Genomic DNA, 26,249 nt, shown 5'->3' on the forward strand with positions numbered 1-26,249 from the left:
TTTTAGAATGAATAAAATAGTGTGAGGCACTGTCAAGAATTCTAAATTCTTCAACTTAAGAAAAAAAAAAAAAGAACTTTGTACCTGATAGAAACTTACAAAAGTATGAAGTGCCTAAAGAAGGCAATATGGATTTATTTACTCTATAAATAAGAATCCAAGGGCATCTTCTGAAGTGTCAAAGAAGTAATTACGAGTCAAATAAAAGCAAGTACATTTTACATAGTGGGTAGCCAATTATCTCAGTTATAGGTTAAAAATGTTTAGAATGGGTTAAAGAGATGGCTCAGTCAGTAAGTCCTTGCCTTGCTACAAGCATGAGAAGTGTGTTGAATTTTCAGGATGTATATACAAAGACAAAACAAAAAAAAGGTGTGGTGTCATATCCTTATGATCTCAATACTTGAGAAAAGAGAGAGGGGGGGGGGAGAGGGAAAAGAGGAGAGGAGAGGAGAGGAGAGGAGAGGGAAAAGAGGAGAGGAGAGGAGAGGAGAGGAGAGGAGAGGAGAGGAGAGGAGAGGAGAGGAGAGGAGAGGGAAAAGAGGAGAGGAGAGGAGAGGAGAGGAGAGGAGAGGAGAGGAGAGGAGAGGAGAGGAGAGGAGAGGTGAGATGAGATGAGATGAGATATATGGATCTGTGGGGCTTGCTCCACAGCCATCTTAGTCTGGTTGTTGAGTTCCATGTCAGTGATAGAGAAAAAGTAAGTGACTTCAGAGATGGCTCAGCAGTTAAGAGGAGTAGAGTTCTGATGTAAGTACTTAGATAACAAGCCTGGCGTCTTGCAAATGGCCTATCTTCAATTCCAAGAATTCTATATCCTATTCTGGACTCTGCTCATACACAGGCAAACACACATATGGACATACATCAAAACACACATAGAAAATCTTTTTAAATTTAGAATGTAATAAAAGATGGGTGACACCTGAGGAATGACATCTAACATGCATGCACACATACAGATATAAAATTTAAAATAAAGTGTTAATAATAGTTTTATAAAGCCTATATCATGGAGTTGCATGTCAGTTGCACACATCTGTAATCCTAGCACTGGAAGATGGAGGCAAGAAGATTTCTATGAGTTGGAGGCCATCCTGGGCTACAAAGTGAGACAGTGAGTTATTGTCTCCAACATAAGACAACAGAACATCAAAAAGATGTGACAATTTTTGCAAAATTAAAATTTTTAGTCAGCATGATGGCATGCTTTTAATTGTAGCAGTTGGGAGACAGACCCAGAAAAATCAGAAGTTGAAGATCATGTTTGGCTACCTAAGATTATGTCTTAAGTAAGCAACACATTTAAAAAAAAATTGAGACTGGATCTGTGCTGGTTGGTTTTGTGACTTTGACACAAACTTAGACTATCTGATAAGAGAGAATCCTAATTGAGAAAATGCCTTCAAAGATTGTCCTGTAGGCAAGTCAGTGGAGTACCGCCATGATTAATGGTTGATGTGGGAGGCCCAGCCATTGTGGACAATGCCACTCCTAGGCATGATGGTCCTGAGTTGTATACGAAAGCAGGCTGAACATGCCATGGAGAACAAGCTGGTAAGCTACACTCCTCCATGGCCTCACTTCAGTTCCAGCCTCTCGGTCCCTGCCCTGAGTTCCTGTCTTGATCTCCTTTAATCGATGGACTATAAGCCGTAGAGTGAAATAAGTCCTTCCTACCCCACCTCCCAAATGCAGGGGATATAGAAATGTGCACCTACATTAGGCCACTTTTTCTCTTAGTCTTCTTTAGGGAAAACATTAAAATTATGAATGATCTAAATAGAAGCAGCCACAGAGAAATAATCAAATAATATTACAGATATAGTAAAATTCTTCCACAGAAATTAGTTTTTGGCTGCTAGCAGGGTGTGGTCAAGTTGTTGCCAGGATGTTGGCTTGACATCTGGGGAACATGTTCTTTCAGAGTCTTGCTTGCTTGAGCTGCATTTCTCTTTCAGAAAACTCTTAATCATTTACAATTAGTGTGACTTTGCTCAAGAACAGATGTTCTTAGCTCATGAATATGAAGTTTTTACAACCTAAAATAGACTGGCAGCTAATTTGGATCTTTCTGTCATGGCTCTCATTGTCCTATGCATCCATCTTGATCAGCTCAGGTATCTTCATCTGTTTAACTACTTCTTTTTGTTTGTTTGTTTGTTTGGTTTTTCAAGACAGGGTTTCTCTGTGTAGCCCTGGCTGTCCTGGAACTCACTCTGTAGACCAGGCTGGCCTTGAACTCAGAAATCCGCCTGCCTCTGCCTCCCAAGTGCTGGGATTAAAGACGTGCGCCACCAATGCAGGCTTAACCACTTCTTTTAACATGTAAGGACTGTCACAGTTTGGGGAAGCAAAATACCCTTTAGATTTTGGCGATTGCGGAGTCAGAATTTTATAACTTTCTTATTAAATTTACTTCTGCTTCTCAGTTTTAAAGTAACTGTATTAATATCATCAAGATTCAGACATGGCCAACAGTTGGCTTGGGTCTAACACTACTTCTGTGCCTCTCTTCTTCCTTTAGTGTGACAGGGTACAGCTACTTTTTTGGGACTAGGATGCATCTAGTTGTGTTTTCAATATATCTCATGAACATTTAGTCTACATTATAGCCTAATTTGTTATATATGCAAGTAAGAGAGCAGCACTACAAAGTAGAAGTCAGGGTTCTGTCCCAGTAGTTTTTATGGGGATTTTATTGATCAAAAGTCTACTTAAAGGGCTGGAGAGATGGCTCAGTGGTTAAGAGCATTGGCTGCTCTTCCAGAGGACCCAGGTTTAATCCCCAGCACCTACATGGCAGCTCACAACTGTCTATAACTCTAGTTCTAGAGTATCCAATGGTGTCTTTTGGCCTTTTTGAACACTACATGTATGTGATGCACATACATGCAGACAAAACCCCATATGCATAAAATAAAAACAAATCTTTAAAAGTTTGCCTAAGTTAGATGTTTTAATGCATTCCCATAATACTGGTACTTGGGACACAGGGCATGAAAAACTGTAGTTCAGTATCATTCTTGAGTACATAGCAAGTTCAAGTCCAGCATTGGGTACATAAGTTCCTGTCTCATAAAATAAACAAGTTTATGTAAGCTACCCAAGTAATAGGCAGAGAAACATATAAGATTTATGTATTGTTGTTTCCACTCTGCTGTCCTTATCTTAAAGGCACGTTGTCTATTAGACAGGTGGCCTGACAGGGAAATTGAGTTGGGAAAGTCCAGGGGATAATGGAGAAACAGACTTCTTGGAAGGTGGGCTTCATTGATCAGCTTGTTTAATTGGGGAGAGGGGACAAACGCTACTTAAGCCTTTGGGGGAGGGGTAAGTGGGGGATATGGGATGAGTGTACATCATTGGTCCAGGCCAGGGTGCTGAGGCTGCTTTGTTTGCATAAGGAGGAATTCCAGGTGCTGCTGGACATGTCCTTGTAAGGAGGGAAGTTTAACCTCCCTGTAACCTGGCCACAGGCTTTGTGACTACCTCCAGGGTGGCAGAGGTGAGGGTTGTAAATCTACCTGTGCTAGGACAGGCAAGGGCAGGGGTTGGGGGTGGGAATCCTACTCCTGCCAAATTCAGGATGAGATTTCTTGGGCTTGTACATGCCTCAACCCCACTCTTGCTCCAGGCCCCCAGGCCCCCAGGCCCCACAAATATGAGTGGATTTTAGTAACTTGGAGGCTTTTTGTGTTTACGTATTTTCTGCTTATCTTCAAAGAAACCTCCTATTATGACATGTTTCATTTGGGCTGCCAGGCATGCCCATCTGGGTTACTGTTTTTAATTTATGCTTCTACTCGACAGCTACATTTATTTTAAATTAATTTCTATGAATTCCTTAGTGACTTTCTATTTTACTATAGCATTCTGTGTAAGTTCTGAGTTTCCTCAATTCATTAGTTCATTCACTCAATAGATATGTCATATGCATCTACTGTGCTAAGTACTGGGCCAGGGATGGGGTTGATGCCAAAAGATAAAGGAACACTGTCCTAAGGAGACTGTGGTCTTGTCAGAGGGACCTGTGAAAAGAGATCATAAAAATAGAAACCAGGTATTTTAGAAGATGTACGTAGGAGGTCCTACCTTGATGGCCAAGGCTTTCTGGGGTCATAACACTTAAACCAAGTTTTTAAAATGAGGGGATTTTTTTGTTTTGTTTTTTGTAAAATGCTATCTTAAAAATGGTTCTAAAGGTAAAAATAAAATATAGAATGCTGTAAGTTAAACAACAGTTTAAAAAATAGAAGAAGATATGGGGAATGCAGCTAACCTGGGAGAGTGCATAGCATGCATGAAACCTTGAATTTAATCTCCATCACTGCATAAACTGCACATGGTAGCACACACTTATAAACACAGAAATTAGAAAGTGTAGGCAGAAGGAACAGAAGTTCAAGGTCATCCTCTGCTACATAGCAAGTTCACAGTCAGCTAGGATATGTGAGACCTGATCTCAACAACAGAACAGAAGAGAGAAACAGATATACACACATCTCTGACGCCATGGTCAGAGATAAAACTAAGAACCATTAACTGCTAAGAACCATTAACTGCTCTATCTATTCAACTCCCAAATGTGCATTGTGTTCTCACATTGGGCATGCATCTTCTGATTTATAATTTCTCCTGGTTTGGTGACTAGAACATTCCTTGACACAGTAGCACCTATTATAGTTTCACATCTCAGTTTTGAGCAAAAATAGATTTCAGTTTTTGACTTCCTGGTGTTTATAGTGAAGTAAACACTATGTGATATAAGGCTATGTGATATAAGGTAACTGTGGAGTTTAATTTAGGTATAGAATCAGGCAAGGCTCCTAAGTAACAGGTGTTTGAGCCTAAGGTCTGAATGTTGAGGACAGAAACCAGTCATAACTCAAACCAGGGGCTTCAAAGCAAGGCCAAGCCTGAGAGAAAAGTCTCAGAGCTGGAAGTAGTGTGGAAGCTCAAACAGCTAAAGGAAATCAATGCAGATTGTCTGGTTGAGCTGAGAGAAGCGAACTAAGTAGTGGGTAAGCAAGAAATGTCACGTGATGTGGCTGCCTCTTTAAAACAGTCAGAAGACAGATGCCAACTAACTAAGGCTCCAGGGGCATATGTAAATATTTTATATTTAATGAAGGGTTTTTAAGCAAGGGTGAGACAGATTTTTCCATTTCAAAAAGATCACTTTGGCTGTTGAATAGAGAATGGGAAAAGCTTGATAGAAAGTTTTCCCTAGTACCAGGCAGGATAATGGCTAGGACTGGAGTACTGACTGTGGAGAGCAAGGGAGCAGCTAAATCTAGGTAAATATCACTGCAGGATTTGATTGACAAGTGGCAAAGGTGAGGGAGGACATAGAGACGGGAGAACTGTGCTGTTGTGGTAGTTGTTAAAGTAGTTGCTTCTGAGACAAGTGGAGATGTGGGCAGTTTTCTGAGCCTGGAGCCTGGAGTTTAGTTGACAAGGCCTGAGCTGGAGAGAAATTTAAGCTGGGAGTGGGTAGGATATATAAGAGCCACTATGTAAGAACAAGAATAATGCAGTCGAAACAGCAAACTGCTCTGTTCTTCTTGAGACAGTGTTCCTCTGTGTAGCCCCGGCTGTCTTGGAACTCACTCTGTAGACCAGGCTGAGCTCAAACTCACAGAGATCCACCTGCCTCTGCCTCTTGAGTGCTGGGATTAAAGGCATGTGCCACCACCCAGCATACACTGTTAATATTAATGAGAGTAGCTAGTGCTTACTGTCTAGCTGTATGTCTGAGGTATTGCCATGGAAGACCTGGAACATGCTCTGAGCTTAGTAACACTGTGATCTCAGCCTAGGAGTGTCTGTTCTCAACCCTGGGAACAGGTAGCTACTTGTTATACCCAGAAGGGAACGATATCCAGTGCCTGTCTGTTATTTACAGGTACTATTTCAAGATCTTAGGCACATTGCCTCATATGTGTGTAGTTTTAACTCCACTGTTCCTTAAAATCCAACATATAGAATATTTTATTTAAAACATTTAAAAAACTGCCCATGCCTTCTTCCATTTCCAATTCTTTTTTTTTTCCCCCCCATGAGACTCCAGCAGAGTCACACAGGAAAGCGGGATTCGAACTGGGAGAAAGAGAGCAAAGGGCACAGGGTCACCCTCTGGAGGCCAGCGCCTAAGCCACTGCACCACTGCTCGTTCACTTCTAATTCTTTTCTGTGATGGTAGCCTAAATGGAGGACAACATCTCTGTATTGAGGCATTTACATATGAACATTTTGTACCTTTCTTTAAGTTGCCAGCCAATTGTAAAATGATAGGAAGATGTGAGTTCTTTGCTTAACTGGGTGGTTTTGTTCATTGAGATTGTCCCTGTTGTATCCTAAGCATTGTGGAGCCTGAGCTCCTGGGTTGGAACATGATTCTGTTGTTTGTTGAATGACTTTTGGACTAACTCAGGCTTTTTTGTTGAACAAGGGATTTCTTTTTTTTTTTTTTTTATTTTTATTTTAAATCTTTTCTTTTTATTTCTTTAATAACAGTCATAAGCACTTTGTAAGACTTTACTCCAGTCAGAACTTTTGCTGTCCTAATCAAAGCTTTGTGATGACAGCACAATTCCTTTATTTGTTGCAGTTCAGTTCCACTGTTGGTTAATGTACTCATTTAGAATTTTGTAATTTATCTTTAAATACCACTAAGTGTCGATAGGAAGAATAATTTTTTCTTGGTATGTATGTTAAAGATGTTCTTACAAAGTGAGATGTAGTTCCAAAAATAATCTTTACAGGAATATTAAATAACCTCAGTGACTAAAATATTCATTCCAACCTTTTCCATCGAACACGAAAACTCTAGAGAAACAAAATCATCTAACTCTTGTTACCTTAGTGTGATTTTTAAAACTCTCAATTTATTTTCTAGTTCTTGTTTTTTCTTATAACTTTAAAAGAATTACAATTCTAATACTTATTAGAATTTGACTTGAATTTTGGTGTGTGTGTGTGTGTGTGTGTGTGTGTGTGTGAGAGAGAGAGAGAGAGAGAGAGAGAGAGAGAGAGAGAGAGAGAGAGAGAGAGTCAGTCACGTGTAGCACAAGCTGACTGGCCTCAAACTCACTGAGTAGTGGAGAATGACCTTGCATTTCTGCGATGTTGCCTCCACCACCAACGCTCATGCTACTTACTAATGTGCCCCATTTATGGGTGCTTTTGATTCAAGTCTGGGCTTCCTGCATGTTATACAAGTGCTCTGTCAAGCTAGCTGCATCCCCTGCTAAGATTCAACTTATTTACTTATTTGGGGAGTAGGTACTTTATTGGTAGTAGTTTAGATAAAGACACAGATACTTGCCATATCACCAGGTTCACCTGCTAGCTCAGGATCTCTGAACTAGGGTTGGTTTAGGGTCAAAATCAGTAGCTGGTTTATTGAGACCTAAAACTACCACCCACACAGTCAGATGATCCTACTTCACATTAATTCTGAGAGCCTGACCTACTTTTAAATTATGCACATTTTATTGTACAAGCAAAATAATTTCAAGAATTGTAAAAAAATCTTAAATTGACACCATCATTTTGTTCATTTAGAGAATTTCGTGGATCAGAAATTATTTATTTGTTAAGTTTTAGTCCCTCACATCAGCTATCTTCTCACTGGTGCTGTTTTTCCCTGCTAGCCTCACCCTGAGGTCCTAGCCAGTCAGAGCACTGCAGGAAGGATGTCAGGCAGATGGCTGTGATTTTGACATGTTGTCTTAGGTAAAATATTCCTAAAAATATTCCTAAATTACGCCCGGGCACATGGATCACACTAGTGACTATTTCAGTTATGATGCTAGTAAGAATGATTGGGGGGGGGGGGCGGGGGGAGGCTGGGCTTAGTGGTTAAGAGCACTGACTGCTCTTCCAGCAGTCCTGAATTCAATTCCAGCAACCACATGGTGGCTCACACCCATCTGTAATGAGATCCAATGCACTCTTCTAGTGTGTGTTTGAAGACAGCTGCAGTGTACTCATATAAATAAAAATAAATAAATCTTTTTAAAAAAGGAATAATTTGGGAAGAAATTGATCACCATTTTTAACAAGAGGTACATCTGAAGTGGAAAGTTTATGTACATTTTAGAATAGACACATTCAAAAACCATTTTTTTAAACCACATTTAAGCTCTGTCTCAGTATGTGTTAAAATGGGTTAATAATGGGGTTATTGTAATGATTTGGGTTAAGTTATTCATGTAAAATCCCCGAGCACACAAAAAATGCTCAATAATTATAGCTTCATTCCTTTGCAGATCTATGATAAATTTTGTTAGAGTTGGTAGTTGGTATTTAGTTTGTCATCATTTCTACCCAGGTGTGTCGGGTATATGACCAGAGTTCATGAAAGATTATTAAGGGCAGGCCTTGTGTAAAATTCCAGAGTGACAGAGGTTAAAAACACATGCTTCCTTTCAAGGAGTTCACAGTCTCTAGACTGGGATAAGTCATCAAGTAGTACAATATGAAGCCTAGTCGAAGGCTGTATGAGATGCAGGAGACATTGAGAACGAAGTGCCAAGTGACAGGTAAGGAAAGGCATTGGAGACAGATTAGAAGGGTAAATGGTGTCCTACTGGGTGGAAATAGAGGAACGGTGATCCAGATGTCTGTAAAGAGCTGAAGCAAAGGCATAGACATGTGACCCAGCATGGCCCTTCGGGGTACAGCAGACCCGACTCTGGCAACTGGAGAACAGTGGAGAAGCAGCGGGGGAGTGCTGAGGAAGCTGTTTTGTTGAGGGCTTCAATGCAATTACTGCTACTCTGTTTCTGAGCCTGAGTAACAGCTGTATGACGATTCATTGTATCAGTCTTTTGTTCAACACACACATACACATACATTTATCTTCTCTTGCATGTATGAGATATCTCAATGTTTTAAAATTACATATACTATTACTAAGTGACATTTTTCAAGATTTCCTAGTTTGTTTGTTTGTTCTTTATATTTACCTGTTTACTTTGGAAAACCTGTTGTGTACATTTTAAAATAACAGCTCCTAAATTTTTCATCCCAGACATTGCATAATTATGAGTAGTCATGTAGAATGTCATTGATTTGTCAGGTTCAGAGGAGTGGGTACTAGTGATGATTTCTGTCTTCAGCTCATGGTTCAGAGGGACACACACACACACACACACACACACACTAAATATTTTGAAATGATACAGAATCATTTTGCAGACGCTCACAATGGATAAATGCACATAAATCCAACATAAGTCAGATGCTGATGATTTAATGTGGAATGTAGGAAGATGCTCACATGCTATGTTTCAGCATATGAAAGAATTTAGGGGGAAAAAGAAGATCATGTGGGTCAGGTTTGTTGGCTTTCAAGGGTTGGCTAGTTCTTGCTAATGCTGTTGATTTTGTTCCCGAATGTCTAAGGCACCAGAAACACAGCTGCTTTTGGTGTTCCTACTTCAGGCTTCCTTGACTGACAAAATGCAAGTTAGCACAACTTCAGTGAGTCATTTGCACTAATCAAGGATTTCTTCAATATTGTCATTGTGGCAGGAAATAAAAAGATGACTGGTGCTTCCCTATTAAGCAAGGAGAGATGTACCTCCCTAGAAGGTGCATGAGGTAGCATGGTCTAGAGCCCCTATCTAGTGCATACTGGAGCAAGCATGTCCCTGGAACCTGCCTTTCCTTTGCACTTGCATTAGACTGTCAGAATTATCTCATTACTGCCAGGCAGGGCAATTAAGTTGTATTGTGATAATTACAGATAACTTTTATTTTCTTTGCAAGCTTTTATTATACAGCTTGAATCTGTGCTAACATTTTTTTCAGATTTTGTGAATTACAAAGTTTAACCTATCATTTTATCCCTAATCTCATATCTTACTTCAATCATAGTTCTTACTTAAGTTCAAGTGAATCCAATTAACACTGTTTATATTTTCTATTTTTATTTTTTTAAAAAATATTTATTTACCTTACAGTGCTCTGGATTGAACCCAGGGTGTTATGCATGCTAGGCAAGTACTCTACCACTGAACCAAACCCTCGGAGTCTGTATTTTAATTTGACTCTTTTTAAGCTTTTTCTCATTCCTTCATCTTCTACAGATTTGTTGTAGACTTTTTAATTGTTGTTTTGCTTTATTCATAGTTTGTATCTCAAATCCCAAACCCTTGTTTTTCCTCTCCGACCAGTTCCTAACATTGTTTACTTTCTTGCTTACTATGTTATAAATCTCTCTAGTTTGAGTACTTAACTTATGTCCCATTTCAAGCATGCTTTGTGGCTTTACACCCTAATGTAGCTCCAGAGAGAACTCTGAGTTAAAACTTTAGAGTTACCTTTTCCTGCCTCTCATCCCAGCCTTTTCATCTCGTGTCCTTTGATCTTAAATAAAATCGGTATGTATGTTGCTGTATGTATCAGCTGGCTCAAGGAGCCATCAAGGCATTTGAAGATGACATTGAAGGAGTAAATAGTCTAATGTTGAAGGTAAATTGATCCTTAGCAGGTGTCTGCCCTGTTTATAATGGCTGCTGGATTCTCAGTGCTCTGTTGTATTGGATTTTTCCCTGTGATCTAGAGGCCTTGTCTTTTTGCCTTATTTCTCTTGAGCCATGTGTGGGATGTAACTGGGTGAGTTTAGTCCTGTTCTTTTGAGTTTTCATTGCATTTGCATTGGGTCCTGGGGAAGGAGTAGAAGGTAGCAGTAACAGAGGCATGTTCTGTTAGGATGAAAGTTTGGTTCTAACTAATATGGAGAAGAAGCATTAGGAGGCAATAGTAAGAATATGCAGGATCCATAGCTGTTTCTCTTTCTCCTCGGATACTTTCTTAAGCTGTAGTAGTGAGATAAGTTGGTTATCAGAGAAACCTGTATGAATATCTTGCTTCAGGTGTACGTGAGGGCATTAGCCTCCATCTACTGGTCTGAGTGTGTCAATGCCATGCTCTGGGAAGTGCCGCTTTGACAAGTCCTCATTGCAAAGCCCTGTGGATATCTGAGTTGCTAACATGAAGGTACTTCTTTAAAATCTCCTTGTAGTTAGGCAAGGCCAGTCATTTCTCTACATGCTTACTTGATTTGTTTAAATATGACGTGTTTTCATCAGTTAAGAAGGTATTAGGTCATTTCAAGACTTTGAATATCATATGTCTATGGAACTAGTAGATCATTTCAGAGAAAACTACAAAAATATAAACTTTGTAAAGTAAGAGGTGGAGAATGTAATAAATGCTTTTCTAGTGTTGTGTTAAAGCACCATGACCACAGCAACTTATAAAGGAAAAAGTTTAGTTGGGTTCTAGAGGGTGAGAGTCTATGGTGGGGAGTTAAGACTTAGTGGAAGCCGGGTGGTGGTGGCGCATGCCTTTAATCCCAGCACTTGGGAGGCAGAGGCAGGCGGATTTCTGAGTTCGAGGCCAGCCTGGTCTACAGAGTGAGTTCCAGGACAGCCAGGGCTACACAGAGAAAAAAACCCTGTCTCAAAAAAAAAAAAAAAAAAAAAAAAAAGACTTAGTGGAAGGCGGCTGGAACAGCAGGTAAGAGCTCATAGTTCTTTTTTTTTTTTTTTTTTTTTTTTTAAAGTGGTGCAACCACTCTCAATCCAGAAATCAGTCTGGCAGTTCCTCAGAAAATTGGACATAGGACCCAGTTATACCACTCCTGGGCATATACCCAGAAGATGCTCCAACATATAACAAGGACATATGCTCCACTATGTTCATAACAGCTTTATTTATAATAGCCAGAAGCTGGAAAGAACCCAGATGTCCTTCAACAGAGGAATGGATACAGAAAATGTACATTTACATAATGGAATATTACTCAGCTATTAAAAACAATGAATTCGAGAAATTCTTAGGTAAATGGATGGAACTAGAAAATATTATCCTGAGTGAGATAATCACAAAAGAACACACATGCTATTCACTCACTGATAATTGGATATTAGCCCAGAAGCTCGCAATACCCAAGAGTCAACTCACAGACCACATGAAGCTCATGAAGAAGGAAGACCAAGTGTAGGTGCTTTGGTCCTTCTTAGGAGTAACAAAATACTCAAGGGAGCAAATATGGAGACAAAGTGTGGGACAGAAACTGAAGGAGGGGCCGTCTGGAGACCATTAGACCTGGGTATCCATCCCATGTGCAGTCACCAAAGGTAGACGCTGATGTGGATGACAAGAAGTGCATGCTGACAGGAGCCTGATATAGCTGTCTCCTTAGAGGTCTGCCAGAGTCTGACATATTCAGAGGCAGATGCTCACAGATAACCATTGATCTGATCAAGTGGTTCCCAATGGAGGAGTTAGAGAGAAGGAGCTGAAGGAGCTGAAAGAGTTTGTGACCCCATGTGGAGAGCAACAATACCAACCAACCAGAGCTCCCAGGGTCTAAACCACCAGCCTGGGAGCACATAGAGAGGAACCCATGACTCCAGCTGTATATATATGTAGGGGAGGATGGCCTTGTTGGGCATAGGTGGGAGAGGAGATCCTTGGTCCAATGAAGACTGGATACCCCAGTGTGGGGAAATTCGAGGGTGGGGAGGTGGGAGTGGGTGTGTAGGTGGGGGCACATCCTCATAGAAGCAGGAAGAGGGGGGATGGGATAGGGGATTCCTGGGCAAGGGGGAAATGGGGTAAGGGGATAACATCTTGAAATATAAATAAAATATCCAATAAAAAAAAGATTTATTTATTGTATATGAGTACACTGTATCTGTCTTCAGACACACCAGAAGAGGACATTAGACTCCATTACAGATGGTTGTGAGCCACCATGTAGTTACTGGGAATTAGACATGGGTCATCTGGAATAACAGCTAGTGCTCTTAACTACTGCGCCATCTCTCCAGCCCAAGAGCTCATATTTGGTCCACAAGCACAGCGCAGTGAGAGCACAGTGGGAAAGGCACAAATCTTTTGAAACCCCAAAGTCCACCCCTAGCAAAACACTTCTTCCAACCCTTCCCAAACAGTTCCAGTAACTGGGAACCAAGTATTCAAACATATGAGCCGCTGGGGGACATCCTTTTTCTAACTACCACAGAACAGTTTCATAGAAATGCCTGTTGAATTAGTAATTTTAATTATATTTCTCAGTTTGTAGACCATGTGCCAGAGAAAAAGTTATGAAACAAATTCAGTAAAAACATTTGTTATATGACATTAGAAGTCACTTCTTGTGAAAAAAAAAAAAAACATCAACTGTACTGGTATATTGTTAATATTTTTATTGTATTTTGACAACGTTTCTGTATGTATAATTCTTAAAACAGAGACTGTTGTTACTGTAATCTTTATTTTATAGTTGTCAGAAATAAAGTCTAAGACAAGTATGGTAGCTAGATTAGAACCTATAATTATAATATGGTATAATGTAGTTCTAACAACATAGTCATACTAAAAATATTTCATCACACTTTTGCTAATTGTTCATATTACAAGTTTTAGAAAAATGAAACAATTGGATGAGTTTTAATCTGTACAGAATATACTGGGGTGGTGTTGTCCCTCCTTTTTTTTTTTGATTTTTTAAGAATTTTATGCTGTTGTTCTCACTAGCCTGCAATTCACTCTATAGCTTAAAATGACCTTAAACTCGCACCAATCCTCCTTCTTTGGCCTCTCAAGCACTCAGGTTCCCTGAGTGTGCCACCACACCTAGCTTTCCAAGCATCACCAATCATAGGACATAGCTGTTTGGGAAGTTCTACATTATGTCATAGCAGTGTCCTAAAAGGAAGGTTTAGAAACCTGTCAGTACCAAGGTTAATGTAATGTCTTGTGCAGGGAGGGGCTGAAGTATTTTACTGCCCAGAGGCACTTCCTTGAAGTTCTCTGGAGTTTCAGCTCTCTGCTTTCAGTCACCCACTACCTTTTAATTCTTTTTCCCCTACCTTTAAACTTATTGCTAAATCTTTTACATCTCTCTTGTAGCAGGCAACATTGTTGGTTTTTTTTCAGGTTTACAGAAATTCCTGTGGCCAGTACTTAGAATATCATCACATCACAGCTCCTCTGGAAGTAGCTCTGCATGATGCACACCTAAATCCAGATGCCATTTCAATTCAGAGCTCAAGTAGATTACACTTTGGTCACTATTAACAATGAAACCCAGGGTCGGGGAGATGGCTGAGTTAGTAAAGTGCTGGTCATACAAGCATAAAGACCTGAATTCGGATCTCTAGCACCTGCATATAAATCTTTAGGATATGCCTGTAATCCTAGCTCTAGAGAGGCAGAGACAAGCAGCTAGATCCCTGGAGCTTGGTGGTCACTTACTTTTGATGAATTAGTGAACTCCAGGATCAGCTAGAGACCATGTCTCGTAGCAAAAGATGGAAAGCAATCGAGGAAGATCCCTAATATCACCCCTTGATTTGCACATTTACACACATGCACATGTGTGTGCACAGTTCAAGTCTAGCTGAGCATCGTGGTCCATACCTGTAGTTGTAGATGCTTGGTTAACTGCAGCAGAGGAATCTCATAAGATCAAGGTTTGCCTGGTCTCTATAGCAAGTTAAGGCAATCTTAGACCCTGTTTCCAAGGGGGAAAAGGGGGGTTAGGGACTAAAAGTGTAGCTCATTATAGTATTTGCCTAGTATTGGTTTCGTGGTAAGAAAGAAAGAGAGAGAGAAAGGAAGGAAAGAAGGAGGAAGGAAGGAAGGAAGGAAGGAAGGAAGGAAGGAAGGAAGGAAGAAAAGAAAGAAAGAAAGAAAGAAAGAAAGAAAGAAAGAAAGAAAGAAAGAAAGAAGCAAGCAAGCAGGTAGGGGAGGGGAGAGGGAGTGGGTAGTGGTGGGTGGGGACAGCCTCATGGAGATGGGGTGGGTTGGAGGTATAGGATGTGGAACAGTCAGAAGGTGGATGGGAGTGGGGTAGGGAATAACATCTGGAGTGTAAATAAATAAATAAACAAACAAAATAGAAAGAGTGAGAACAAATTGATCTGAAGGTGATTTTACCTCTTCAGAGACAAGATTTAGTCTGGTGCATATCAGTGTGTCCTCCATAGTCAGCTAGATCTAGCTTATCCCACAATATTATCTATTGATGGGACCAAACACTGGGACCTAAGACTCACTTAAATTTTTTTTTTAACGTTTTGTGTGTATGCGTGTGCATGTATATTGGGGATCAGAGGAAACTCATGCCAAGTGGAAGTCAGGGCAACTTGCAGGAATTGTTTCTTTTGTTCTACCATGTAGGTTCCAGAGATGAAACTCACATCTTCTGGCTTAATGGTAAGCGCTGTACCTACTACATCATTTTGCCAGCTCTGGATTCACAGTTTAAAGGACGATTCCTTCTTGGAGAGTCCAAGCAGACTCTCTAAGCCACGCTGCATGTGGCTTTGCTGTGGTGTTAGTTAGTAAGATTCACGCATATTATCATATTTTTTACTTTTTCTCAAAACTCCCTGTCTGGTTTAGATCCAGAGAACTAGTTGAGATTATAGTTTTAAGGCTGTGTTCTTTGTATTCCCTTAGTATTGAGGTTACTTGAGCCAAATGCATTGCTAGCCAAATAACAATTTTCCATTAATCTTCATAAAATGTGTTCAAAATTTAAATAGCAATTTTCTTCAACTTTTAAAATTAGCAACAAAACTCTTTTCAAAGAAAATTGTAGAAATGTAGCCTATAAATCATCTGTAGCCTTAGGCTGCTAGCTTATTTCTCCTCTCCCCACCAGAATGTTTCCTGAAGGCTTTCTGAGAAGTCAGCAAGGCTTTGCAGATGATGAAACCACATGAAAGACTTCACTTGCAAATGCCACCATAAAGAGAGGGCTATGCTGTTGAATTACCACCCGAGAACTTTGAAAATAGATGTTATATGTAAATTTTTACCCCAAATTACGTTCACTATATAAAGCAAAGTCGGGTTTTAATTTTAGTTATTTTTTTCAGAGCATATTATTTATGTAATTTGGGAATGGTGGTGGTACTGGGGCTAACCTACTTTTCTATTCTAATTTTAAAAGTTAAGTGTCATGCAGGCATGGTGTATACCTGTAATCACAATACTCAGGAGGCCTAAGCAGGAGGACTGTGAGGTCAAGGCCACCCTTTTATACAGTAAGATGCTATCTCAAACAAACAAAGAAAAAGAAAAGAAAATTTCTTATAGCCCAGAGTCCTTTTTGTTGTTGTAGTTGCTGCTCTTGTTGCTGTTGTTGTTGTGTTGTTTTGTTGCAGGGTCCCAGGCTGGCCGCCTGCTCACTCACTGTGCAGCTGAGATTAACTTTGAATTCTTATCCTTTCCCTTCAGTGCTGGGATTATAGACAAGCACTGCCAGGCCTGGTCTAAGATGACCATTTAGTAAATTAATTATAAATAAAGTTATGGTATGGTATGTTTTATATATGATTATTAAGTGTTTGATTTGCTACCTTAAATTTCTTTGCTTTTTGTCTTCTAGTTTGCCAGGGTTTGGATACCTGATCCTGAGGAAGTGTGGAAATCTGCAGAGTTGCTCAAGGATTATAAGCCTGGAGATAAAGTGCTCCTGCTTCACCTTGAGGAAGGGAAGGTAAGAACTTCACCTTCATTTCTTGTATTTAGCCTGAAGTGAAGGAGAGTGAAAAATAGAATTTTATTATAATTTGCTTAATGCCAATTATAACATAAATTTTGAATTAATTTAATATTGTTTTTACTATTTTGATAAAAATGGTAATTTTTCTACCCTACAGAGAGGCTCATGAGAACAGTACAAGCTTTAAAGCATGTTACCTTATACATTATGATTATGAAATTTGGCTTAATGTCTAATTTTAATACTAAAATGTGGTTGTGTGTTCATATTTTATGTTTGGGACAGTGTTGCACTTATTTCATATTAGCTAAGTACCAGTCTAAGATTTGATATTTTGGTGAAACTTAATTATTTGAAAAATATTTACTAAGAAGCTAATACATGTGAAGTATCTTGCTGGTCAGCAGAAGGCCTTACCACCAGCTCTGTCTCCGACTGGCTGCATTCTGCATGAGTGAACTCACCTTTGTCCCACAGCTTTTAACCTGCCCATCGTATTTGGCAGGGCATGCCACACTTTTTCTTAAATAAAACTTTGTAACATTAATTTTCTTTGAAGAACTTACAGTCCCAATATTGAAGGCTCAGCCCTAAATGGCACATCTCTGTTACCCTCTCTAAGGCTTGAAGGACGTTGCAGAAGAGGACACAGAAAGAACGGGGTGGATGTGGGGTTGCTCTGAAATACTGCTTTCCTGACATGACACGGTTACTGCACCTTGAACTCACAGCCGCAGTGGCTGTCTGCACAGGACTAGGAGACACATAAACAGTTCAGCATGGATGAAAAAGGGGTTGTTATAAGGCCCTGCCCATCCCTGAAGACTTCCAGAGAGTAAGCGGTTGCTGGGATAGGGAGCCATATTCTTCAGCAGTGCAGCCACTGCTGAGTTGCTCTTCCTTGAGTGAACAATCCTCAACCCAGCTCAGGCAGGCAACCCTAATTAGATGCAGAGGAACACTCCCTGCCCCCAAGACATGAAAGTAGGAGGGGACTTCTTGGGAAGAAGAAAGGATTTAGTGGAAGAGGGAACCAGTAGGAGACTGGAGTGGGGGGGGGATATGATCAAATTATGTTTGTGTAGATATGTGTGTATAATTGTGAAATAATGAAAATTTAAAATAACTTTCAGTCTAGCCGGGTGGTGGTGGCGCACGCCTTTAATCCCAGCACTTGGGAGGCAGAGGCAGGCGGATTTCTGAGTTCGAGGCCAGCCTGGTCTACAGAGTGAGTTCCAGGACAGCCAAGGCTACACAGAGAAACCCTGTCTCGAAAAACAAACAAACAAACAAACAAAAAACAAACAAAAAAAACAAACAAACTTTCAGTCTAAGCCAGATATGGTGTCTCATTCCCAGCATATAGGATCTGGGGCAGGAAGATTTCAAGTTTGAGGCCAGCTTGGTTTATATAGTGAGGTATCATTAAAAATAAACAAAACAGAAGGGCTGGTGAGATGGCTCAGCAGCGAAAGATGCTTGCTACAAAGCCTAAAGACCTGAGTTTAGTCCTTAGTTAGAGTCTACATGGTGGAAGGAGGAAACTGATTCCTGAGTGTTGTCCCCTGGCCTGCACCTGTGTACCATGGACTCAAAATGTATGTATGTGCATGTGCTACTGCCACCCCCACCATAAATAAATAAATGTAATTTAAAAATTTAAAACAGAACAAGAAAAACATTAGAACCTGACCAGGGAAACTGGATTTAAATACATATGATTTTAAATAATTAGGAAATAGAGAACAGCTCCAGGATTTTCTAGTGTGCTTTCCTACTGTTGTCATGAACACCATGGCTAAAAATAATTTAGTGAGAATAGGTAATATTTCAGCTTAGAGCTTACATTGCAGTGTCCAGGGAACCTGAAGTAGGAGCACAAGGCAGCGACTTGGAGATGAGGACTGGGCGAAGAGCACAAAGATGCTCTTCTGTTGCTGTGACAAGATACCATAAGCCTTGAATGTTAAGCTAAAGGATTAATATACCCAACATTTATAATTCATCTGCTTCATGTTAGGTACTGTGCTAGACACATTGAGCACTATTTTCTTTTAAAAAATAGTTTATTATTTTTAATAATTAAGTTTTTATTTTATGTACATTGGTGTTTTGCCTGCATTATATTCGTGTGAGGGTGTGAGATCCTGGAGATACAGACAGTTGTGAGTTGCCATGGGAATTGGACTAGAGTCCTCTTAACCACTGAGCCATCTCTCCTGCCATGGGCTGTATTTTGTTGTTGTTGTTGTTGTTTTTCGAGTCAGGGTTTCTCTGTGTAGCCCTGGCTGTCCTGGAACTCACTCTGTAGACCAGGCTGGCCTCGAACTCAGAAATCCGCCTGCCTCTGCCTCCCAAGTGCTGGGATTAAAGTCATGTGCCACCACTGCCTGGCTGGGCTGTATTTTTTAATGTCAGTTCACAGCTCTATGACAGCTTTATGGGTCAGTAGATAATAATTTTACTGTTTGCCAAATAAGGAAACCAAGGTTCAGCAGCATCAGATAGATTTTCCTGAAATTGATGTTTTTAACAAAAACAAGTCATCAGCCTGATGTAGTCATGCACACTACAGTCCCAGCACTTGGGAAGTAGAGTGGAGAATCAGGAATTTAAGTTATCCTGAACTTTTTATGGCCATCCTGGGTTACATGAAGTTCTATGTTTAAAAAGAAGAAGAAGAAGAGGAAGAAGAAGAGGAAGAAGAAGAGGAAGAGGAGAAGGAAGAAGATCAATTCTAAAAACAGGATATAGATGAGAAAAATAGAGAAATTCTCCTTGCAACCAACCATTTCCCATTTTAGAAAATAAAGGATTTTAGGTCCTAGAATAAAATTTAAAAAGCGTGGTCTTTGCAATATTAGAAGTGTACATTTACTTGATCATAACTAACCATTTCAGAGAAGCAGATTATATCCATTCCAAGATAAAACTTTTGTAAATATTTTTAGTTGGCCCTTGCCTTATTAGTGTTTTCTCTAATATCCCAGTTTCATTTTCTTCCCACACTGACCACCTAACTGCCCCACGCCCCCATGAAGTCTGAGAAGAACATTCTGGGATGCCCTTTTGCTGTTCTGGAGCCATATGTTGAATTGTATTATCAGTCAAACATGATGATCATGAGCATTTCTAAAGCCCCATGTTCTTCAGGACTTGCTGTCAGTCCATCTGTCACACCATTTGGAGAAAAACAGAAAAGGGGAATGAGGTTCCTGACCCCAAACATTGCATTGTAGGTAGACAGGCAAGCAGAAGGTAAAAGGTACGGGGAATTTAAAGCACTCAAATTGGAACAGTAAGGAAACAGGTAGTTGTCTATTAAGGATATCATCCCTTGAGAAATGGACAGAGGGACAAAGCATCCTGTCTCTCCTGTGTGGTCATCCATTTATACTTGATTTGAATACTTAACCTCTCTGTACATCTTCAGTGGTGATAAACTAGCATGTTCTGTTGTAATTGGACTTACTGTTTTACCTTTCACTTGTCCTATGCCAGTTGTCCTTAATTTATGGTTGAGTGGCAGCTTTCATAATTGGGAATGTCTTCTTAAATGTATCTTGACATTTAATATGCTTGCATGTGTGGAGGTCAGAGGACAACTTCAGGGGTTGATTCTTTCTTTTCACTACATAGGATCAAACTTAGGGCATCCTTTTGGCTACAAAAGCCTTTACCTCCTGAGCCATTACACCAGCCCGAATGCTACTTCTCAGTGTTTCCGGCCACTCACCTCACTAAAGTCTAATGAAAAGTATGAATTATCCTTCCCAAATATGTATACACAATGTAGTATGTAATTTCTTGGGGTTCCAGAAATCTTAGAGCATTGCTTCTTTAAATTTTAAGCACACCGTTGAGATATTTTTGTTATACCATCTTAGAAATGATTGATTTAAATTAAATAATGTACACAAAGCAAATTAGAGGCAAGTACCAGTATTAGGGGTTGAACCTAGGCCAGTCTGATTCTAGAACTAAGTTCTTAACTTGTTTTATACTGTCTATCACTTCCCATACATAAAATGCAGAAGGGACTGAAAAGTCATCTAATGGCTAAAGTTTTCTGGGAAAAAAATCTCTAGGCTCTGACTTCTTCAACTATAATAACAAAAATTATTTACATTGGGGCTAGAGGGATGGCTCAGTGATTAAGAGTATGTATTGTTCTTCCAGATGATCAGAGATCAATTCCCTGTATCTGCATTTACCAGCTTATGCCTGTAATTCCAAGTCCAGAGAATCCAATTTACTCTCTAGACAATTTCATCTTGCACCCACACACAGTACACACATGCATACATATAATTAAATTAAATATGAAAATAAACCTTGAATTATTTATGCAGATTTATTCTGATGAAAAGGAAGCCATTCTTTCTTGTTTGCCATTTTTACCAGTTTTTCTGATAATGGAAAAATGACAGGAAATAAATATATTCTAAAGCCAAGAGTCAAATCAGAAGTAGGAAATAATCAAGTGCATAGGCCTGTTTCATGTTTGTCATTACTGACACAGATGTTGCATCTCTGTCCTCAGGATTTGGAATACCGTCTGGATCCAAAGACCAATGAGCTCCCTCACTTACGGAACCCTGACATACTTGTTGGAGAAAATGACCTCACAGCTCTCAGCTATCTTCATGAGCCCGCTGTGCTACATAATCTCCGAGTTCGTTTCATCGACTCCAAACTTATTTACACGTATTGTGGTAAGAGTTTTGCTGATGAGCTGTAAGCTCTCCTTTGGTGGGTATAGTGATTGAAATGCATACACGGAAAGCCAGCTGTGATCGAATTTCTCACACATGCAAAAATCCCTTCTAAGTTATCAGAAAGATTTACCGGTATTCACTAGCTGGTTACATTTCTTGCCACATACAGTCATTTGTGAATATACATAATTTTGCTCAACATTTAAAGAACAGGTCCATCTTTGGGACACTCCCTCCCAGTCATTTCAGATTTAGTGCTGAAGTTGCTAGTTCTTTTTATTTTGTAAAAATATGCTCTATGAAGAGTAGATGTCCAAAGACTGGCATTTGGTGCAGGTGCCAAGTTAGTGCTACCCTTCTTCTCACTGACTTAGACACCAAGGACAGACTCCTCAGGGTGTCTGTCTTCCTCCTGCAGTATTAGCTGCCAGCAGCCCAGTTCCTGACCGTTTCCACAGAAATGAAGCTGGAGCCTGGGTGTGTGGCTGTGGGCCTTCTCCCAGACAGATGGGGATCTGTCTTTGTTTTTCTCTGTTCTATTTTGTTCTTATTGATTTCATCCCGCCCCTCTGGCTCTTTTTCCCTTGTGATCTTCTCTCTCTCCGACTAATGATGACTCTCCTGAGATGTCATCTGGATGTTCATACATTCCCATGTGTTCACTGGCTTGCTGACCATGTTGTTTTTGTCATGTCTTCACATTGTCTATTTAAACAGATACCCTTTTCCTCTCAGAAGAATTTATATCTAATGTATCTGTCTTGATAGCATTTCTTACCCTATTATTTAAATATTTTTCTTTAATTTATATTTTTATATTTATTTTATGTGTATAAGTGTTTTGGCTGCATGTATGTGTGTACACCACATGTGTAGTGTGACAGGTACCTGTAGAGGTCAGAAGAGGGCATTAGGGTTTCAGATGGTTATGAATCACCATGTGATGCTGGGAACCAAACTTGGTCCTCTGCAAGAGCAGTGCTCTTAACCACCGTGCCATCTTTTCATGCCCTTAGTTAATTAATTAATTTTGCACATGTTATATTTTTCTATGATTTTTTTTTTCTTTTGAGACCAGTGTCTCATGTAGTCCAGACTGTCTTGGAACTCATTATGTAGCTGAGAATGACCTTAAACTTCTGATCCTCCACCTGTCTCCACTTTTGACATTTACTATTCTTCAAAAGCATGTATTTTGTAATGTGGCACAATGCTTAAGTAAAATAAGAATAATTTTAATATATATATATATATCTTGTTTGTTTCTGTTCTCTGTATGACTACCAGTGTAATATCTTCCTAACGGAAAATCCTTCAGATGAATCTCTGATTATTTCATTGGATAAATTTTTAGAAATGAGCTTTTGAATTTTTTATTTTTATCAGGGGTGGTGGTTGTGCCTGTGGGTACTCACAAAGTCTAGAAGATGGTCTGATTCCTCAGAGTTGTAGTTACAGGCAGTTGTGAGCTGCCCAACATCGGTGCTGGGAACTGAACTCACATTCTCTGCAAGATCAGCAAGTGCTCCTTACCCCTGAGCTGTCTCTTCAACCCCCATTTTTTTTTTTTTTTTTACTAAATATGAAAATATTTAAATTATTTAAAATATTTTTTTTGCCACATGGGGATCAAACCCAGAGCTTCACAAATGGCTGACAAGTGCTCTACCCCTGTCTAAGTCACATTATTTTAAACAATCTAGTCTAGATTAGTTAGGACTATGTAAAATATTTTAGAATTCTTAAGACTGTAGTATATTTTGACCATTGAGCAATTGATTAGTTTAATGTGAACTAAGTTGAGACAAGGTTTTATGCTGCCTTACTTTACCAAGCTCAATGTGCCCATTAGGAGACCATTGATTTCGTTTTCTTTCTCACCCTCCTCCCCCAGGAATAGTCCTAGTAGCTATAAATCCCTATGAACAGCTGCCTATTTATGGAGAAGATATTATTAACGCCTACAGCGGCCAGAACATGGGTGACATGGATCCTCACATCTTTGCAGTAGCTGAGGAGGCTTACAAGCAAATGGCAAGGTTGGTAAGAACTTGTACTGTCATTTCATGGCTCTTACTAGATAAGAAAATCTAGTCTTTGCTGTGTCATGGATAATTTAAAGAGAATAAGAACTTGTAAATAATTACAAGTATCTTTGACCAGTTTGTCTCAGATTGTCTGGACTATTCAATTTAATGTTAAAACCTCACATTTATAAATGGATTATATAGTTGGTTTTAAAATTGCCTTTGGAATCTCATCATGCTCCTGTGACTAAGCAAGGACAGGTATTCTGTTTTATAGGTGAGAGAGTCAAAGTTTAGTTGTATAGCAGTAAGTGACTTCCACAATGTCACTCAGCAAAGTAACAGACAAACTAAAATAACTATGAGCTGGAAAAGTAATCTGTATGATAGCAATTAAAAATATAAGATAGAACATCAGCTGTGTCCTGTGTATAACCCACAGAGCCTTAACAGTTTGAGGGCAGAGAATGGGAAATAAAGCACTTTCAAGATAAAATTATGCTCAGAATAATAAATGATATCATGTAATGTGAAAGGGTGAGTGCACTGGGAAAAAACTAGTTTCTTAAGCATACAAGGAGGAACTTCGCATAATACAATGTGGGAAATCCTCAAAACAGTTTATAAAATAGAAAGGAAACTGATTCTATAGAGGCTTTTATTTTCTCTTTTGCAACCAGTGTACATTTTTGGTCCAAAGTGTGATAGAATTTTATAATTATTTTAATGAAAGTGCCCATAGAAGTCATTATACTCTCTTAATAATGATAGTACTTGTAATAAGAACCAGAGTTAACCATGTGCTGTCTCCTGACAAGGTATTGATTAGCTACTTTTGATTTATTAACAAAATTTATCTTCACAACTTTTTAGTTTGTCTTGTTATAAACTTTATTGCAGTTGGTAAAACTGAGGCTTAGAGAATTTCTATAATTTTTCTAAGATCTCATCAATAGGAAGATCATCTTTCAACGTCAGTTAGTCGACACGAAAATATTAGTATATGACAGTGAATTAGTATATAATATGCTATGTTATGCCCAATACTACTATAAAACAGTAATGAATATTCAAAGTTTAAAGCTTAATATGTAGAAAATGCCATCTGTCAGTACATTTTCCTCTAAGCTGAGCAGTATCTACCAGTTCTTGATCTCCCGAGTTTCAGAGCATTACAGTGCAATGCTGACACCACTCAGTATAGCCTGAGACCCACTAGCCAGCGAGGGGCTCCCAGGGACTGCTAGACTCTGAAATTGATCTCTGAAAAATTTTATAATACTTAAAGAATTTTACAATTCTCAGAAAATACGTTCTTTGGCTCAAGGGATCAAAGCAAGAGCCTTACGTTTGGTAAGCACATTCTCAGCCTCAATACCATTCTGAAATCTGAAAGCGAGGTTTCTCATTGTTGTGGCAACCCTCAAATGTCAGGAGATTCAGCTGGTTTCCTGGAACTCTCTTATCCCACATGATATCCCCGTGAGTCAGGTTTGTTTTTTCCCCTAGTTTTCTCTTGTAGATAGCTTGAAATATGCTTCAGTTAGTTAGAATATTTATCATAAATCTGTATCCACAAAATCTGCTACAGTCACCAAGTAGAGTGTGTCTGCCTTGGTTTAGTCAGGAATCTGTGCTGCAGAATCACTTCTTACTGTTTTTTTTTTTTTTTTTTTTCTCTCTTAGCAAATAAACATGCCAGCTCTCCCAGGTGTGAGCCTTGGTGTTTTACATCACCACTGTTCTTACAGACTCCCTCATATCTTTAGGGGAGATACAACTTATCATTATTGACAGGAATTTCATAATCACAATCCAAGAACCAGGCACTGTCCTGGACATGATACAGCAGCAAACTAGACAAAAGTTCCACCCCACAAACAAAGCCTGGTAAAGAATAAAAGTAAATGAAGCTTATGCTTATCACCTACTGGTCGGATTATTGATTAAACTGGTAGTGTTTTTTATAGCAGTCTAAGCTTTCCTGATTTTTGCCATTATAAATAGATAAGAACAAAGCCCTACTTAACAGACATAGTGAAGGTTGTGGAAGCATACATGTTTACAAGCTCTACTCACAAAGTGTTGCAGAAAATTTTAGAATGGGAAAAATAGAGAAACAGAGCAGGTGGGCAGCCCCTGGATGTGAGCGATGCATATGCAGGAAGTCATTTTACAGTGTGTGCAGCTTCTAAAAGTTTCAAATCCTATTATAGTAACTTTACGGTAACAAGACAGAGCAAGCAAGCAAGTGTAGAACTCGGTAGATGAGGTAGGAGGCTATTCGGTGATTTAAAGCGGCGGTTTAGCTGAAAGTATTAGTGAAGATGTTTAGTAGGGAATAGATTCTGGATATAGTTTTAAGATCAAACTGGGAAAGCTGATACAGGGTAAGAGAGAAGCGGGAGTTAGGATGACCACATGGATTTGTTTTGGGAGATAGAAGGTTGTCAGTTTCCTTTCTAGATATGAAGAGGTTACAGGGAGAGCAGGTTGTGTGTATCTGGTGGGGGTTAGAGTTAAAGGGATGGGCTTACATCTTGGTTTATTGACTTATTTATGTGCATGAGTATTTTACCATGTGCATAAATGTTGGTGCATCAAGTTGGTGTAGTGCCTGAAGAGGCCACAAAGGAGCCTAGTAGCAAGCGGCTTTACCTGTTAGGCCATCATGATAGCCCAGTTTTAGTTAGAAATGACTGTGCCCCATCTCCATTCTAACCCATTCTCCTTAGAGAACAGTGCCCTCGTGGAATACTGCACCCTCTTACATTTAATTGTAAGAGGCCTGTTGACCTTTAGAGGAGAAAAGGCAAATGGAGTTTGGGGTCTGTTTTTCCTCTTGTATTCCTTTTCTCACATTCTTACTTGTCCCTTCTCATGTTAAACCTGACTGATTCTCTTCACTCTGTGTGCGCGCGCGTGTGCGTGTGTGTGTGTGTGTGTGTGTGTGTGTGTGTG

The 26,249-nt window shown here is 39.5% G+C and overlaps 1 protein-coding gene across 4 annotated transcripts in view; it reads left to right on the top strand.

The window, feature by feature from the left end:
* Myo5a (myosin VA) overlaps positions 1 to 26,249 on the top strand; it is a 152,932-nt gene that overhangs the window by 25,767 nt on the left and 100,916 nt on the right. For all 4 annotated transcript variants that reach the window (XM_076937882.1, XM_034509251.2, XM_076937881.1 and 1 more), the window contains exons 2-4: positions 16,427 to 16,537; positions 21,087 to 21,258; positions 23,156 to 23,300. In XM_076937882.1, coding sequence (XP_076793997.1) covers positions 16,427 to 16,537; positions 21,087 to 21,258; positions 23,156 to 23,300 — 428 coding nt within the window. The remainder of the gene's footprint in view (positions 1 to 16,426; positions 16,538 to 21,086; positions 21,259 to 23,155; positions 23,301 to 26,249) is intronic.

Source organism: Arvicanthis niloticus, chromosome 7 (assembly GCF_011762505.2).
Source record: "Arvicanthis niloticus isolate mArvNil1 chromosome 7, mArvNil1.pat.X, whole genome shotgun sequence".
In the NCBI taxonomy this organism is placed as follows: Eukaryota; Metazoa; Chordata; class Mammalia; order Rodentia; family Muridae; genus Arvicanthis; species Arvicanthis niloticus.